The sequence below is a fragment of the Ciona intestinalis genome, unplaced genomic scaffold (assembly GCF_000224145.3).
Source record: "Ciona intestinalis unplaced genomic scaffold, KH HT000162.2, whole genome shotgun sequence".
In the NCBI taxonomy this organism is placed as follows: Eukaryota; Metazoa; Chordata; class Ascidiacea; order Phlebobranchia; family Cionidae; genus Ciona; species Ciona intestinalis.
This window is the reverse complement of record NW_004190484.2, coordinates 130196-149409: the sequence shown is the minus strand read 5'-3', so window position 1 is coordinate 149409 and position 19214 is coordinate 130196. Positions and strand designations below refer to the sequence as shown.

The 19214-nt window shown below is 36.8% G+C and overlaps 2 protein-coding genes across 3 annotated transcripts in view; both read left to right on the top strand.

Annotated features, from left to right (window-relative positions):
* The first annotated feature begins 1026 nt into the window (after positions 1-1026).
* Positions 1027-19214, top strand: part of ic5 (DC2-related axonemal dynein intermediate chain 5) — a 27586-nt gene continuing 9398 nt past the window's right edge. The window contains exons 1-3 of one of the 2 annotated variants that reach the window (XM_018816232.2): positions 1027-1210; positions 1546-1642; positions 2063-2193. In XM_018816232.2, coding sequence (XP_018671777.1) covers positions 1144-1210; positions 1546-1642; positions 2063-2193 — 295 coding nt within the window. In that variant the 5' untranslated portion in view covers positions 1027-1143. The remainder of the gene's footprint in view (positions 1211-1545; positions 1643-2062; positions 2194-19214) is intronic. The other variant, NM_001078420.1, reaches the window with a different exon arrangement.
* Positions 11786-17375, top strand: zf(bed)-4 (BED finger protein 4). Its single transcript, XM_018816235.2, has one exon. The coding sequence runs from the start codon at positions 13969-13971 to the stop codon at positions 15793-15795; it is 1827 nt and encodes a 608-aa protein (XP_018671780.1). The 5' UTR covers positions 11786-13968; the 3' UTR covers positions 15796-17375.

Below are 19214 nucleotides of genomic sequence, written 5' to 3'. Positions count from 1 at the left end.
TAGTCCGGCACGGGGGCTTTTCGATCTTTTCGTCAGCATGTTGGTACGATAATATAGATAACAATTTGCGCAATCAGTCATATATATGAAAAAGCAGTCGTATTGTAGTTAATTTTCACACAATTTTGTCAACTACAAACGATCGTTACTTTGACGCGCGCCGATATTCGTTTAGAGCTATACGTTAACGAAAATATGTAACGATAATACGGCCACTGATGTGACGTATTATGACGTCAGAATGATTAATTTTCTCGCGACAATTTGGACGTTGAAAGTTGCGCTCAGCGACACCTGGCAACGAATCGCAACATTGAATATCGGTGAACCGATATATCGGTCGACCTCTAAAGTACATACATTTCCAAGCTGTGGAAGAAAATCTTACTGAATTTAATTCGTATTTTTTTTATTGTTTATTTGTATGAATGAATGTAACTTACTTTTTTTTTCTTTTTTTTCTGAATGGTTAAAAATTTAGACAACCCATTAGTGACCACTTGGTTGGAGCATTTGCCGTTAAGTGTCTTGCCTAAGACACTTACGCCTACAGTGTTAGCAGCCGTGGAACAAATTATGGCGTGCATCACCAAAACAATTTGATATAACCTAATGATTAAAAATTGCTGACTGTTTGCACCCATGGCTGAAAAAATGTAAATATTTTTTCTTGTGTAAATAGTTAGTTAAGTAGGCTTTTTTAAAATTTAAATTTAAAAAAATCCTGGTTATTTTTCGCCGAGCGCCGAGCTTCAACGAAAAGCTAAAAATAATTAAAGAGAAAGCTACACTGACTAGTCTCGTTATCTTTTAGTAGCTTTACTTTTTTCATTTTTAATATTTTTCGCTCTCGAGTGCAATATTGTAGCAATGGCATAAGGCTCGGCGCTCGGCCCAGATTTCAGCCGAGAGCCAAAAAAGGAGTAGCTTGGACAAGAGCTTTTGAGTTCGGGCGCGGCTCGGCACATCCCTACTGGTTATAATATATCCGAACTGTAGAATCTATGCTACTCAAATGTTCCATGATGAGTTTAATACCTTTTGCAGTTTGAAATATTAGGAACTTATCCGATATCCTCGTATTAAATTTGTCACAAGCTGGGCCTATATTTATATCAAAAGTTACGATAAATCTTCTTCACAATGTTTACGGGAAAATCAGCCAAAAGTTTTCGCTCGGATGGTTCTGATGGAGACATTGATGCTTATGGTAAAATTCTTTTATCTCAAATAGTTACTGTGCATTTCGCATATTTTGTGTTTAAATCTCTGTTGCACTTACAAGTTCGATCGTCTGACTGGCAACTGTTTAAAACATCATTTAATAGACCTAGAAAATCATTCTAAATAGCATTTAGTAAAATTCTGTGTTAGTTAGAAACTGTATTGGATTTAAATAATATGTACAATATGAATACCGGTTGCATAAAACGAAAATACTTGTGCCACAAATTTGCAACTGGCAAGTAGATTCTAGGATGTATGGTATATGACAGGTTGTGTATGCATTTAACTTTGCATTAAGATTACAGTATAAAATTGCAGAATCCGAACTAGAAAAACTCCGACGAAAGTATCGTATCATGGAAGGTGATAGACAAGCATATGCTCTTGAGTCACAGGATTTAATTCGTAGACAACTGTGAGTAGATGTGTGCCGCCACATCTGTGCTTTTTACTTTAAATGTATTCCCCCCTACAGTCAGGCATGTAAAAAATGAAAATCCTAATGTGGCCAGAAAATAACAGTCGTTATGACAAAGTTGTTCTGATTCATACACCTCGTACCAGTTTTCAAGTTACCGCAAATGTAACCATTATAGACCATGGGGTTGAAGCAATTGCCGTTAAGTGTCTTGCCCAAGACACATAAGATCACAGTGGTAGCAGCAACAAGCTTTGAACTCACCTCTAACCAACTGTGCCACTGTACCGGACACAATCCTGTCCATTATCTGGTATAGAATTAAAGAGTCAATAAGTGTCTAAAACATTTTTTGGATTATTTTCATTCTTACTTAACTCATTACTGTAATTAAATTTTGCCAATATTTAATTACAGAATTGAAATAGAAAATTTAAGATCAGAACGAATGGAACTAGTAAAAAATCTTAACTTGGCAGAAAGTAAACTAAATCAAGAAAAAGATAAAGTGAACATGTTTGATCTGCAGAAGTTGCTGAGTGAAAAAGGTAATTAGCTTATATTTGCATAGGCTGTTATAATTGGTTAGTCATTTTATGATCTATAATATATTAATATAGTAGGGTGAGGGAAGATGGGACACTTTTTCATTTATTTTTTCTTGTCCTATTGAATAGTAAACAAAGAATGTTCAAAGAATTTAGCATATTTGCATAACATTATACTACTTATGTCCGTCATATATGACCAGTGTGATTCTCTCCAAAATTCATGTACGGGTCCCACAGTATCGCAGTCAGACCTATTTCCGCGGCATCACAAGATCTTCTTTAAAGTAATGATAGTGAAATCATTGTGCGACATGCACTGGCGCCGACTACTAGAGGTGCGGAGGTGCGACGCACCTCGTGAATTTTTAAAACGTTGTAAGATACCAAGTTAAGACCGGTTAAGCAGTCCAGCGGTCATACGCGCCTAGTACATTTACCGTTATGACGTCAGAAAAACAGGTCGCGTAAGTCTAAACGTCGCGTATTTCTCCAACCGAAAAAAATGCTTTGACCGTTTTATGGACAGCTTTTATTTTCCTTGCACAATGTTAAATGTTCCTTGCAACGAAAACGTATAGTCCATCTCCATTGTTGGACCAAGCGCGATTATATGTTTTCACTATAACACGCGTCGACGGACGTCACTTTCCGCCAAAAACTAAGACTCGCGTAAGCGACGTATCTACGAAAAAAGTTATAACTTCTTTCATGTGCTGAATAGGTAAAAATGCTAATTATTAGGCCGTCTAAACAATGTACACATAGTTTCGGCAAACGGTATGACAGTATTGGCGTAGAGTTTTGCAATTGCGTGGGAGTGCGCAAACACGCAAACACAATTTAATTCGGATGTATCTTAACGCAATAGTTAGACCTTCTACACAGCATTAACACTTATCGCAATGTAACATCGTTTAACTTGCAAGTGTAACATAATAACCTAATATTTTAGTAGTCTGGAATTTATATACTTCGTCGGCTGCGTAGAAATTAGTAGGGATGTGCCGAGCCGAGCCCGAACTCAAAAGCTCGTGCCCGAGCGTCTCCTTTTTTGACGCTCGGCGCTCGGCTGAAATCTGGGCCGAGCGCCGAGCCTTATGCTATAATGTTGCACGCGAGAGCGAAAAATATTAAAAATGAAAAAAGTGAAGCTACTAAGAGATAACGAGACTGGTCAGCGTAGCTTTCTCTTTAATTATTTTTCGTTCGTTGTGAATTTGCTCTCTCGCAAGTAACGAATCGCAACGTCAGCGAATTTGCCCGTATCGAATTACAGCAGGTGTCGAATTACACGAGCGCCCAATGTTTTCGTATCACATTTTAAATAAAAAGCCAAAAACTCTTAAACTTTTTTATAATGAAATAATATAAATTGCTGCAACCACGGTTTTGCAACCACAGGGTTTTGCAACCCCTAAGCCACCTTTACCGCAGACACGCACGCAGCCAGAAAGTGCTAAGACACACACACACGCGTTGCATTCAATATAACATTCCTTCGCTTGGAATTAGAACAATTTTTCATTCAATTGTTACGTCACGTGTCCTATCGCAACGTAACTATTAATTATGACGTTTTATAATATAACAATCGGGAGGAATGTGCCCACTGCCCAAGTTGGGCAGCCCAACCAACCACGAGATCAAAACATCGTGTATCAGCGTCACATTTTTACACTCTGCGCCGGCGTATGAAATAAAGGAAGACGCATGCGGTAGCATACATTCCACACGTAACAAACGAAGCAATCGTTGTGAATTTATTCTCGTGAAAAATGACGTAATGAAACTCTGGTTCTCGTGCGGCGCCATCAAACGATGTTTTTTGGCTTCTGTCCAAGCTCGACCGGGACGATACTTTGTAATATCATATTACAATTTATGTTGGTTCCAATTTACTGATAGCGTCGCTACTTGCTCTTATATTTGCACCAATTAAAATTTACATAATCGCGATTTACCTGCATTAAACTAATCATCAGAAACAAAAATTATACACAAACTACAGATCGTATGGAAGCGAATAAAACACGATTGTTTTCCAACAATCTCGTTTGTGATGTAACGATCGTAAAGGTTTATTCTGACGTAAATAATCGTTACATTATCCAAGATGAACATGCGTAGAAACTTGTCAGTTGCGCCACTGGCTGTAACAGTTATAAATAATTTTTTAATTAAATATTTTTTGTATGAATTTTACATTTTGCAACAGTAGGAATTATGAAAAGCGAGACGCGTCTTTAACCGCAAACCACATGTTCTGTATTATTTTGATTAGCGGCGCTTTTCGGCTGAATAGGAACGCATTCTCGTACGCCTTTCTCCTTGATGACGTCATAGGTGCTCGGGCTCGGGCTCGTGCCGAGCTTTTCGTTGAAGCTCGGCGCTCGGCGAACCCGAGCTTTTTCAACTTCAGCACATCCCTAGAAATTAGTATCATGTTAACAGTTAACGTATATGTAAGTTACCTATTCGTGCAGTTCTGACATAACAAACAGCTTTATTTTATCATAAATCCAGAATTTATGCGGGAGACAATGGCAATTGTGACGTAACATTACCAGCTATGCATTTACGGTCGTAATACATTTATGGTAGTATTACGTGACCAATATAAACCTAAACCAGTACGAAATGTGTATGTTCAGGGATTATTTGTTATAGAAATACAGAATATAAACACAGACATTCTTGAAGTACCACTAAAGTCCTTGTAATTTCAAAATTCGTTGCCGGTAGAAAAGAAAGTGTGGGTTAAACTGTGGTTGGTGATCGCCGATTAGTTTTAGCTTTTATTAATAATTTGTGTGCTGGCTGTGTAGAATACATGAAACTGTGCCGTTTTATATCAGAAGAGCTAGTTTTATATAAGCAAAACTTTGTTTTTACCCGAAAATGTTTAATAGGTACAGTTTGTGTGTGTTGCAAGTTGAAAACGTCACGGCAATCTGGCTTTGATCGGGAAAGACGACATGATTGACACGTTTTAATTAAATTTGTGCGCTACGATAAGAACCGCACAAAAAATCGTTGGCTTATAACCAAAAAGAACCATGGGTGGGGCAGCTGAAGAAAGTTCATTAAAAGTATAAGCAAAAAAACTAAAACATCACTTTGAATTTAGCAGATTTCACACGATTTTAGCAATTTGTATTTTTTAACTGCAATCGTGTTTGTTTTGCTCACGGTTAACTGCCATCATAAGTTACAGTTCCTTGTTTATGATTGCAAGTTATTAACCGATAGTTTTGCTTGCTATGTGGTGGTAGCGGCACACGAATTCTGGGCTAGTTATAGCGGCAAAAATTGGCTTCAGAACGCACGCGTCTCCGATTTACGAAACTGCCAGATTAATTTAAATACGAGTCAGTATAGGCCTGATTTCTTTTTTTACATGCCTGCCGCACATTCGCAACTTGCAATCAAATAAATTAAACATTGCTATTATTCTAAATACTCCTATAAATATCCCATACATATTATGCGATTGTCTGGTCTAGCACGCGTAATAATGCTAGTTGATCCACGATTTCTTTGTTTCTGATTAGTCAATCAGAGAGGTATAAAATGGGCGTAATTTGCTGCATATTTACAAACAACACGATGTTATGTTGTAATAATCATGATGGCGCAAATATAGGTCAAGTTTTAACACATTTATTTTCGAATTAACGTGTTGATTGTCATCATCGAAACATTATATGCGCATGCATTAAACAGGAGTAGCGAATTCATAAATTGGCAGCAGTGCGGCGCACTCCTGCACGCCCGTACTCTACATCAGTGATACGACTACTATATGTATTATATTACCTTACTTTTAGCTTTTATCGCCGTATTATCCTAATTTCTGCAAAACTCTTCTGCAATTTAAAAAAATCGGCACCTATGGTTTACTTATATGTAGTACGCACACTAGCGGACATTGTGTATCCATGCTCTACGCATAATGTGCGAGTGCGGTAAATATCATTTTAGCCAACGTATACACACAATAAAGTAGTTATTATTTGTAACTATCCGTTTGCTTAACCTATCAAAACTTAGGCGCCAATGCATAACACAGATCATTGTTGCTACTGCTGGTCATTGGAATTGGTAAATTAAAACTTACTGGTTGATTTAGGCACCTATTAATAGGAGGCTTTGCAACTATTAGTTAAACATTTTCTTGCAAACACCCCCGTCAAAACAATCCCATTTCCGTCTACGGTCACAAAGGTTGCTTCGCTGTTAAGTGTTATATGTATGCTACTGCATGTGCCTTCATTTATTTCCTAAGCCAGCGAAGAGCATAAAAATATGGCGTTCATACACAATGGATCGAACTCGTTTCGGTTGGGCAGTACTAGACTCACCTCTTCTGATTGTTACGTTTTGAAAAGCCATAATTAATAGTTATGTTGCAATGAGACATGTGACCTACCAATTAAGTGCAAAATGTTTAAATTGCAGCCCGACAATGTTCCTTACTCGAGTGATTTCGTTACCTGATAATTACGAACAAGCAACCAGAATAAAACATTAGATCGCAACTTTAACAACCTTTCTGTCTCAAGAGATCAGTAATACCTTGCTTAACACGATTTGGTAACTCGGGTGACAGGTGTGCGTAAAATATATTACATTAGGATTTTCAATAAAATTAACTCATTACCGTCTGGATTTACAATTTCTACAATCCTGCCTTAGTAAAATAAAAAAAATGGCTAAACCTCCTAAAGCAAAAGACTAATCATTGTAACTGCGTTTTTAATCCAAGGCTAAACTTTTTATTATAATAAAAAAAATTTAAAAAAAGGGAGAGGAACGCCTTTTTCCAATGACCGGCGGCTGCGGCTGGTAGTAAGTACATGTAAAACATACTCAATAATCATATATTAAAAACTAAATGCCTAACATGAGAAAAGGTTTTAATTATTCAAAACTTCTTAGTCAGCACCTGGAAGATCTTTGCCAATTATTTCTTTGTACACATCTGGGTAATAGGATCCAAGAATTTGAAGAAACTTTTTATAATTCTCTTCACCCTTTCTCAGTAATATATCAACCAGGTGATCTATTAAAAATAATATCATTATCTGCAAAGAAGGGATTTATACATTCAATATAATGAGTGAATTCGTTTGTTTAACTTTACTTAATGAACTCACACAAACAATATATATGCATTTCTGTTAACCTTACAAAATACAAACTATAGTAACGAAAATGACACCAATTACTCTTTGCACCTACAACCCACAAATGCAGAATAAAAGAGACCGGTGATCTACGGTTGATCAAAATGTTACGTAATAGTGTAGTTAGATTTAAAAATAAAGTGTAGGTATAAAATACAGGGCCGGAATTTTTAAAAACTGCCAACAGTGGTCTACCGTGTGAACCCAAATTTATTGAATTGGCTAGCTGCATAACAGTTGGTTTCATACTAACGTATTTATGTCATTAACCCATTATTGCAGTTCTAACTAGACACCTACCAATAGGGATGTGTCGAGCCGAGCCCGAACTCAAAAGCTTGTGTCCGAGCGTCTCCTTTTTTGATGCTTGGCGCTCGGCTGAAATCTAGGCCGAGTGCCGAGCCATATGCTATTGCTATAATATTGCAGGCGAGAGCGACAAATATTAAACATAAACAAAAAGTGAAGCTACTAAGAGATAACGAAAATAGTCAGCATAGCTTTCTTTTTAATTATTTTTCATTCGTTGTAAATAATATACGAATCGCAACGTCAGCGAATTTGCCCGTATCGAATTACAGCTGGTGTCAAATAACACGAGCACGCAGTGTTCCTGTATCTGACTTTTTTATATTAAAATAAATAAACTGCTGCAACCATGGGGGCTGTTTTGATGTAATGACAGACCCCATTTCCACAAACTCAAACGCAGACAAAAAGTGCTAAAACAGGCGTTGCATTCAATATTACATTCTTTCGCTAGGAATTGGAACATGTTTCATTTAATTGTTACATCGCTTGTTCTATAACAACATAACTATAAATTATGACGTTTCATAATATAACAATCGGGAAGAATGTTCCCACTGCCCAATCAACCACGAGATCGAAACATCGTGTATGAGCGTCACATGTTTAAGCTCTGCGTTTGCTTTGGAAATAAAGGAAGACGCATTCAGTACCATGCGTTCCACACGTAACAAGCGAGGCAATCGTTGTGAATTTATTCTCGTGAAAAGTGACGTAATGAAACTCTGGTTCTCGTGCGGTGCCAACAAACAATGTTTTTTGGCTTCTGTCCAAGCTCGTCCGGGACGATACTTTGTAATATCATATTACAATTTCTGTTGGTTCCAATTTACTGATAGCATCGCTCCTCGCTCTTATATTTGCACCAATTAAAATTCACATAATCCCTATTTACCTGCATTTAAACTACTCACGCTGGCTTAAAACTATATCCAGTGTAAAAAAATTATACGAAAACTTTACATTTACATTTTGTATTCTGCTTTGTGCTAAAAATGTGCAGGGAATCGTGCGCAGACGCGTGCACTATTTAGAGAGAAAGGGCGAGTGTTTCTTTATCGGCGCATATTCGGTCGCGAATATGACGAAGTTTATCAAAATGCACGTATGCCATAGGCCATAGAACCGTATCCAAAATGATTAGCATTGCTTTAAAGCATGACGATTAATTGAATTAAACTTATTTGTTGCAAATAGTCTTTAATTCCTATCTCACAAATTGCGCCAGTTCTCGTAGCTATATTGTATGTGAAAAAGTTCGGTTTTTGCCAAATCTTTACTCACGATTCGGCCAAAACCGAATCTATGTCAAAATTGCTGATTCGGCCAAATAAATTCGGCAAACCGAATAAACTTCGGTACATCACTAATAAAAACCCACAAAAATATCACCCACAAAGTAATATACTTGGTAATTCGTAAGCTGGCCCAATGTGTATGAACATCCGTGTTATAACAACTATCCTTTTCCGGCCATGCGAAGATAAAGTAAGTTACATTTGTTTATTCATTTAGAATAAAACTTTCAACATTTATTTACTCTATATTATTACTATTGTTGGGCAACATTATATACAAAAATGCAACAGTTTATAAATATATTTATATATACTTTATATCTTAGATATTGAAGAGGGAACTTACTCAGTCTCATCTGTTCAGTCCTGTATGTGTAAGGATTAAGTATTTCCTCATTGTCTTCCATATCAATAACATATTTGCTTTGTAGGGCAGCTGATATCCTGCAGTATCTGATTCTTTCCACAATATGCATCCTATAAGTTGTTGAAAATTATTAAGTAACTGTATTATATCATGTAGTGGGAAAAATGCTTAAAGGTGGCTGTACACAGTATTATGCGAACCCGTGTGCGTATTCGTGTCCGAATTCCCATACGATTTGGACAAAACATTTTGTCTGATATCTATGTACACAGTATTCGGTGCCAGTAAAACAAAGCGTCTGCAGAAAATTCCTTTTTCCAAGTTTATAAGGAGTTCTCAGCAAATAGGTATCCTGTGTGTTTGCGACAAAGTTTAAGAAATTTAATTTACACTTCAGCACTTACGGTAGCTGTTTTAATTTAATTTCCGTATTTACCGAGACCATGCTGATGCAAAACGTGTTTAACACACCGTCAGCAATTATATATTATTCTGGTGAAAAATATATAATACTTTATGTATTTCGTTTGACTAATTGCCAAAACCAAAAAAATTGAATGTAAGAAAGATATAATATACTGCCAGTTGAGAATTCAAACAAGAAGAATTTCTGATAATTGAATTATAAGCACTTACATAATGTTACATCTAACATTTAGTTTACAATTTTTAGCTCAATTATTTATGCTTGGTAACTGCTGTTCGGACACGTCTATGAATAACCAAAAGATATTCAGATAAGCCAGCTTGACTTTTTTTGTATTTTTGGTTTTTGGGAATACGCTGTGCGAAGAGCATCCAACTGTGAGACATCTAGTCTGCAGATAAAAGTCAGAACAAGAATAGGTGAGTCACTAGCACGACACTATAAAACGCACAAGGCCACGAGGGTGTTTCGCTAATGGGCTAAATCTGGCCTAAAACCTAGGTACTCAAGGGCATCACCCATACAGAATATCCAAGTTGATGGGGTTTGGGGAGTGGCCAGTGTTTCCCATATGATTTCGTAACTAAAGGCGAAAAATTGTAAAATTACTTTTATTTTAATATACTGCAAAATCTTTTGTAACAAGTATAAATCAATTTTGTTTTCCATGAATTCTACATCTTGCAACACTGCAATTCATGAAACTCGTATAGTCTTGTGTGGTCTCTGTGTCGGTGAACCACGTGTTCATTTGATCAGAAACCACGTGTCCTGCGCGATTTGGATTAGTGGCACCTTCCGACTAAACCGAACTGGTTCACGTGCTCCCATTTTCCTTAATGACGTCATTAGTGCTCGGGCCAAGGCTATTATTAATTGTACACAGAATCTTATTAAAGAAGCTATCATGATTTGCACATTTCACATGCCTGGGTACAGGTACCATATCATATAACAAAATGTGAATTAAATATTTAAATTCAATGGTATTCACGAGACCAGTTATCAATATACAACATTTCACTCTGCCAACTTTGCAATTGGATAACATGTAGATGTAAAACCGAGTTTAACCTTTGATGGCCAGCAGGCGTTGATTGACAGGTTTTAAACTAATTTCTTTATTTAATTTGTAGAAAACGCTAAATTAAAACGTTACTTATTAAAATTATGCTCATTTGCACCGGTTATATCATCACGGTTGGTTTACTACAGTAAATTAGGTTAAATAATGTCATCATTAGGTTAAATAATGAGTAGGCTGATTTCTCAGCTTACAAATGCAGCACCTGCGTCAAGATCAGTTGTAGATGTAAAACCAAGTTTAACTTTTGATAACCAGCAGGCGTTGATTGACAGGTTTTAAACTAATTTCTTTATTTAATTTGTAGAAAATCTTTAAGTAAAATAAACTCATGTTCTTGGTCTTTTTGATAAAATCACTGACTTTCGAAAAAATTTCTAATATGGAAGGCGGACTTATTAAAGAACAATGAACGAAGCGATTGTTTCCCATTTTTAAAACAACATGTGTAATAAAGATGTAATTTATAAACACCTTGACAACGTTAGTTTGCTCTTTAAACATTATTTTCCCAAAAGCATGGATCAATAATTCATCTTTGATTATTCCTGATTGTATTTCAACAAGCAGCCTTTGAGACTCACGTCAGCAATCAATTGCCGACGGTTTTGCCGATGCATTTAGACAAATCGTCCGCAGTTTATTGCTGACGATAAAAACAATGCGGTAAAAAAAAATTTTTTAACAAAAAATATAAATTTTCACGGCAATTTAATGCAGATTATAAAAATTAGAGACAAAAAATCTATAAATAATCAAAGAGAGGTAGTATAATACACTAAATACATTAATACATTTATAATCGTAAAGTTTTCGCATATAGCAAATGACGTAACAATCGGTGATAAACACCTTAGTTTTCGTTCTGTTGTAACAATTGATTACAAACTCACATTACCAATACACGTGTTCGCATACCGGTTTTACTTGCACTGCAGTTGTAGTTGTAACAAATGTGATCAAGCCGAAGGAAACGACTGTAAAAAACTGGGAATTTCCAGACCTGGGCTATGAAGCAGACGTTGTCAGGAATGTTTCGCGAATTTGGTGTAAAAAATGCAGTGAATTTTATAAAAATAATGGAAACCAAATTTGACAGAAAGTTTTTGCTATAAAGTAGGTAGACTCCTATGTAAAAGGAACATCACTTAAAAAAAATAATTTTCGCTACCATCTTTCGTCCCGCTCTCACGAGACAGCTGTGCTTAGGCTTATTGAACAGGCTCACGAAACCACCAATGAAAGTAATTCCGCCAGCACATCGACTGTAGTTAGTGCCAGTGGTGGGCAAACGACGCTGCTGCCATATTTTAGACGATTAAGTTCAGATCAGCGAAACCAAATGATTAGAAAATTTCAAACAGCGCACTTTCTAACAACAAAAGCAAAGTCATTTAAACTGTACGAAGATATATGCAAATTTAATAAAGATATTCTGGATGTAGACTTAGGCTCCGCTTATCTAGATCGAAAGTCTGGTGAAGAAATAACTTCCTATCTCAGTCGAAGCAGTAGATTAAAATGCATTACCAAACCGGTAAAAGAGGCAACATTAGATATTATAGTATATTGTCGGGTGGCAGCTCGTCAGCCAAAATCATGGATGAAAAGGAGCTGTTTGTATTTAAATCGGCAATGTTCGGCAAATCCAAGTTTTCTGTTTTGTCTCTTGAAGAACCTGAGGACACTTGCGCCGAAGGTTTACAAGTCGCCATGGACCATGCTATAGAGAAAAGTTCTTGGAGAAGAAGAATCGACTACAGTTACTTTTCACCAATACATTGTTCAAGGGGACTTACTGGCAGCGAAAAATAAAGTGTCCAGCGAACTGCAACATATTATTGAACAATTGGTAGAATCATTGGGGACAAGGTTGTCTCCTCTGTTAGAAGACCCACTGTTTAAATCAATTTCAATATTTTTGGACACGCGACAAACTTTGTCCGGTCAACATTGAAATTAATAACAGACGCTAGTTTAAGCAAGGAATACTCTACTAGGATTGCTTTCTTTGATTTAATAAAACTATAAAACTAATCGGCGATTACCAACTACAGTTAAAAAAATCTCACATGTTTCTACCTGCAACGAATTTTATTTGTAATAATAATTACCTGGAATTTAATAGTGCTTTAGGATTGTCTGAGTTTTATATTACGTAACACGGGTTGAAATATTTGTTCGTATTGTTACGTATTACATTAGTCACAATCCCTATTATGGCGCAATCAAATACCGCAAGTGCATTTCGACATAGCTAGTAATGTTACGTCACAATTGCCATTGTCTCCGCATAAATGTCGGATTTATGATAATATAAAGCTGTTTGTTACGTCAGAACTGCACGAATAGGTAACTTACGCATACGTTAACACGAAACAAAATGTTACCCAGCCGGCAAAGTAAATAAATTCCGGATTCCCACGCCGGCTGTTTTTTTGCCGGCAGTTTTAAAAAAATCCGGCCGAAAATAGGCACTGTTTACACAGCTGCCCATGCATTAAAGCTTATTTTAGCTCAGTTCGATGGGTATACACAGCGTTCTCGTACCTTATTCGATGGGACAATCGATGGGTATATTTCTTGAAAGCCTACTTTTTGCTAACGCGAGTTTGGTGTACTCTCTTTATTAGTACATTAAATTTAGATTAACAAACAATATTGCTGCTAAACAGACGAGGATTTTTCGCTGTATCGCATTCTAAACAATGTAAGCCAGCAGCGCTGTTTAATATTTCATTTAAAATATTTTCCGACGTCTATGCTCTCGTGTATATAGTTCGTTTTCCTATATCGTTTATAAAAAAATTGTCTTGCGTAGAGTACAAATAGCATGATAATACTATTAGAGGTCGACCGATATATCGTTTCACCGATATTATCGGCCGATATTTACGTTCTACCGATAATCGGTATCGGTAAAAAAGCACCGATATATAAATTGTTCGAGCGATGTGCGTATGCGAATATAACGAAGAGAAGAGAGAGGGGAAAAGGCTAGAGAAAAAAGAAAAAGGCGCCGTGACGTTGAAGCGTAAGCGCGCGAAACAAACCACGCGAAATAGATTACCGCATATCGTTAGTATAATAAAACTTGCAAGATGAGTGCCATTGCGAAAGTTTCCTCTAGCAAAGTTTGGGATTATTTTAATGTTTCGGAAGGTTCAGTTAAGTGCCAACTGTGTAAGAACTTGGTCAGTCAAGGTTCCACTTCTTCTGCTCAGAAAAATACAAGTAACCTATGGTCACATTTGCGTAGTAAGCACAGAGAAGTAGAAGTGTATGAACAAGCGCACTGCCATAAAATAGGCAAAAGTTCAAAGGTCGTGCAGCCTACACTGTTTCAGTCGTTTGACAATAGTAGAAAGTGGTCTAATACAGATGGTCGGTCCAGAAATTTGGATAAGCTGATAATTGAGATGATAGCTACAGATATACAGCCATTTTCAGTCACAAATGACATAGGATTCAAACGTCTTCTGGCGACTGCAGAGCCAAGGTACAATCTTAAAGATGAAAAGTATTACAGAACAGAAATGTTGCCTAAAGTTCACCTGAAAGTTGTTGATAAAATTAAAAATATGCTCAAAGAAGAAAATGCAGGAGAGAGTTTGTCATTTACTACAGATTGTTGGTCAGGTTCAACTGAATCTCTTATGAGTTTAACAGCTCATTTTATTGACAATCAATGGAAGAGAAAGCAACTAGTTTTGTCAGTAAAGTCAATGTCGGAGTCTCACACAGGAGATTACATAGGTAAAGTGTTCTTGGACATTCTTAGCCAGTGGGAAATTGACAGAAGTCGTGTGTTGCTTGTTTTACGTGACAGTGGTGCTAATGTTGTCAAAGGCATGAGGGTAGCAGATGTTTCAGATTTCAGCTGCTGTGCACATACCATGCAATTAATAATAAAAGAGGGTATAGAATCTCAAAGAGTCGTAATTGATATTGTGGCAAAGCTTAAACGCTGTGCCACACACTTCAATCATTCAACACTTGCAAAGAAACGGCTACATGCAATTCAAAACCAAGTTGGTTTGCCGGTTCATTCAATTATACAGGCAATCCCAACAAGATGGAATTCAACTCTACATATGTTGCGTAGGATGTTGGAACAGAAGCATGCTCTCAGCATATATGCAAGTGAGTATGGTCATTTTAGTTTACCAAATACATATGAGTGGGAACTTGTCGCCAAATTAGTTGCTTTATTGATACCCTTTGAGACGATAACGTTGGAGATTAGTCATTCTGAAGCTTCCGCATCATGCATACTACCCAGTATTGCAGTACTTAAAGCTCTTCTACAAAGTGATAATGAAGCAACATTTGGGATTGGTACTATAAAAGGAACCATGTGTGAAAGCCTGTTAAGAAGATATTGTAATGTTGAAAATGTTAAACCAGTGGTGATTGCTTGCCTCCTGGATCCCCGATTCAAAGACAAACCATTTTCATCAGAGATTGTCTTAGGTAGAGCTAAGGATTGGTTAATTAATGAAGTTAAGGAACAAGACCAAGGAGAAGAACCAGTGGCAGCAAAGAAGCAAAAACAATCCAGTGATAGTGAGAATGACCTATTGTCCAATTTGTACAAAAATGTCTTAGGTCAAGGATCTACTGATAACAATGAGTGTGAATCAACAGATGTTCAAACAGAAATTAATAAATATCTTTCAGAACCACTTATTGATCGGTCTACCGGACATCCACTGGATTGGTGGAAAAATAATGAAACTCGTTTTGTCATTCTAGCCAAACTAGCTAGAAAATATTTAAATCCACCGCCTTCTTCTGTGCCAAGTGAACGAGATTTTAGCACAATTGGAAATATATATGAAGATAAAAGAAGCCGCCTCACTGGCGAACACGCAGAACAACTTTGTTTCCTGTACTATAACTTGCATTTGCTCGAATACAATTATTAAATCAGATTTAGATTGATTATTTTCATTTGTTTCGCTAGTGTAAAAATATCGGTAAAATATCGGTATCGGTGAAAGCTAAAAATATCGGTATCGGTATCGGTGGAAAAAATTGATATCGGTCGGTCTCTAAATACTATTACAAACTATGCGTGCGGTTTAACTTTATAACTGATTAGCTGAATCACTGATTAGTGATTATGTCAGCGAACCATTGTACGAATGCACACAGTATTTACGAAAGTCGTAATTTTCGCGGAAATTTGTGACGTCATAATTTGCGGTCGGCGGAAATTAAAAAAATAGAACACTGGGTGTGCGAAGACCACAGGGCATTAATTACCCTGCCAAGTTGGCAAAACAATCTTTCAGTAGCACCCCATCTTTATCTGTAGAAAACGATTCAGAAACTGATGATTTGTGGTCGTCCTTTTCGGATGAAGATTTTTTGGGGTTTTAGAAACTTTTGAATTTTAAAACCCTTTTCCATTGTTTCTTTTTTGCGTTCTTTCGTTTTTGCGCTCTTTTGTTTGGTGTATGAACGTAGTGTAGGCGAGTTCGTTAGTAACTTTTATTTTTTTATGCCGAGTTTGTGATTAAACGCCAGTCTGTTTCTACCCTAATAAACTCTGTTATGATTTACCTGTTTAAGATGAATAAGATTTATACCATCACGTTGTTGTTGTTTGTGATAACTGGTCCGGTGGTAATAAGAAACCGTAACTAGTTAAAAAAAGAATTTTGTGATCAGAGACGCGCGCGCGACATCGTGTCAGTGACACCACGCCCTGCCCACGTCTTTTATATCCTCGGCATATTGCCGACGTATTTTAAAAATTCGCCGATTTAACATCCAACTTCACACTAAATACAAAATTTTGATCATTCGAAATAATTTAGTTTCGGGGAGCAACACTTGCCAAAAAAATCCACAAGTGTGCAACAAAAGCTCTCTGTGTACTACTGCCCTTTGCAATATCGTATCTGTGTAAGACTGGGTTTTGTGAGGTAGCGTCAATCAAAACTAAATATCGATCATGCTTGGATATAGAACGAGAAATGCGTGTGTGCATTTCAACCATTCCACCGCGATTTAAAAAGGTGTGATCAGAGCACCAAGACCATACTTCACAATAAGTAGAAAATGAACCATATGCCTTAAACGAACCCAATCCTATTACGCACTGGCGTAGAGTACGGGCGTGCGGAGTGCGACGCACTCTTGCCAATTTAGGAATTCGCTACTCCTGTTTAATTAACGAATACCGCACGCGCATATAATGTCTAGATGATGACAATCGACAGATTAATTCATAAAGAAACGTGTTAAAATTTGACTTATATTTGCGCAATCGTGATTATTACAACATAACATCCTACTGTTTGTAAATATGCGGCAAATCACCCCATTTTACCGCTTCCTGATTGACCAATCAGAAACAAAGGAATCATGGATTAACTAGCATTATTACATGTGCTAGACCAGACGATCGCATAATATGTATGCTTATGGGAGTATTTATTATAGCAATGTTTAGTTTCCTTGATTGAGAGTTGAGAGTTGCGAATGCGCGTCAGGCATGGTAAAAAAAACAAAAATACGGCCGATACTGATTCGTATTTAAATTTTTCTAGCAGTTTCGTAAATCATAGACGCATGCGTTCTGTGTTACAAGTACTAGTGTTAAAAGTACTACGTGTTAAAAGTACTAAATTCGCACAGGGGTGTCTTAGTTTTTTACTAATATTTTAACGAACTTCCTTCTGCTGCCCCACTGACAGTGTTTTTTTGTCTATAAGCAAACGATTCCTCGTGCAGTGTTGATCGCAACGTACAAACTTAATTGAAGAAGCGTCAATCTAGTTTCGTTTTTTTTTTCCGATTAAAGCCAGATTACGGCGACGATTTCAACTTGCAACAGACACAAACTGTCAGTACTAAATATTTGCGGGTAAAAACGATTTATGCCGATTAAAAAAAGCTCTCCTGATATAAATACGGCTCAGTTTCATGTATCATACTTCTCAAACTGTGTTCGGTCAGCATACAAATTATTAACAAAAGCTAGTTTAAAAAACTGTAAAACTAATCGGCGATCACCAACCGCAGTTTATGGCAACCGAGGCAACCAACTTCCTCTTTTGAAATTAACAGGAATTTACAGTTTAAGAATGCCTGTGTTTTGTAAGCAATCCCCGAACATACACGTGTTAAAATCCTGGTTTATATTGCTCACGTAATACGCATTCGTCACAATTCCTATTATTGCGCAATCAAATACTGTAAGTGTATTACGAAATAGCTAGTTATGTTACGTCACAATTGCGAATGTTTCTTGCCTGCATAAATGCCGGATTTATGATAAAATAAAGCTGTTTGTTACTTCAGAACTGCAGGAATAGGTAACTTACGTTAACATTATACGATTTGTTACGCAGCCGACGGAGTAAATATTAAATTCCAGATTACTAAAAGATTAAGCGGTATTACACTTGCAAATTAAACCACGTTACATTGCGATAAGTGTTCCTGTCGCGTAGAAGGTCTAACTATTGCGTTAAGATACATACAAATTAAATTGTCTTTGCCTGTTCGCCGCACTTCCACGCAATTGCAAAACTCTACGCCAATGCTATTACGTCTTAATAGCTAAGTGACGTCATAATAGCTATATCGTATGCGCAAAACATAAAAAACTACAATAAAGGGGGAAATGGAACTCCAAATTAAAATATATTTACATTAGCAGCATGGGCGCCGATCCTGGGTATGCGTGTATGTGGCGCATACCTCAAAATATTTATAGGGTATATGGCATACCCATTTTCTATCGCTAAGGCCGTCTAGTGGTCTCATTCTAATCTCTAAAGCAGGTGCGCAATACATTGCATTTACCCGCGTAAGAAGTATTTATTGCAAACGTATTAATACTTTACTTGATCACATACGTAAAATGGCAAATATTTAACGTGCTTTCAAGCAACTGCAGGCAAAATAATCAAGGGGACAATTGGTATTATGACGCAAATGATCAACGCGTGAATTGCTATTGTGCTGTAATCAATTACCAGGCCAGACAATCGCTAAAGTGGCGCAATGAATCCACGAGTAAATCCTTACTATTTCAGAATTAACATGCTGCTTGATTGAGGAAAACATCGTAAATATAAAGCAGTTATACTTCTGAAACATATTTAGGTTGTATATTACTGCCTGTTGCCACGTTTAATAGGAAAATTATATTCATTTTACACGCAGTTATGAGAAAGGTAGGGCAAAGTAAATAATCAAAGGGACAATCGCTATTATGACACAAATAATCAACGTGTGAATTGCTATTATGTCGTAATCAATTGCCAGGTCAAACAATCGCTTTTATGATGCAATGAATCCACATGTGAATCCATACTATTTCGTAACA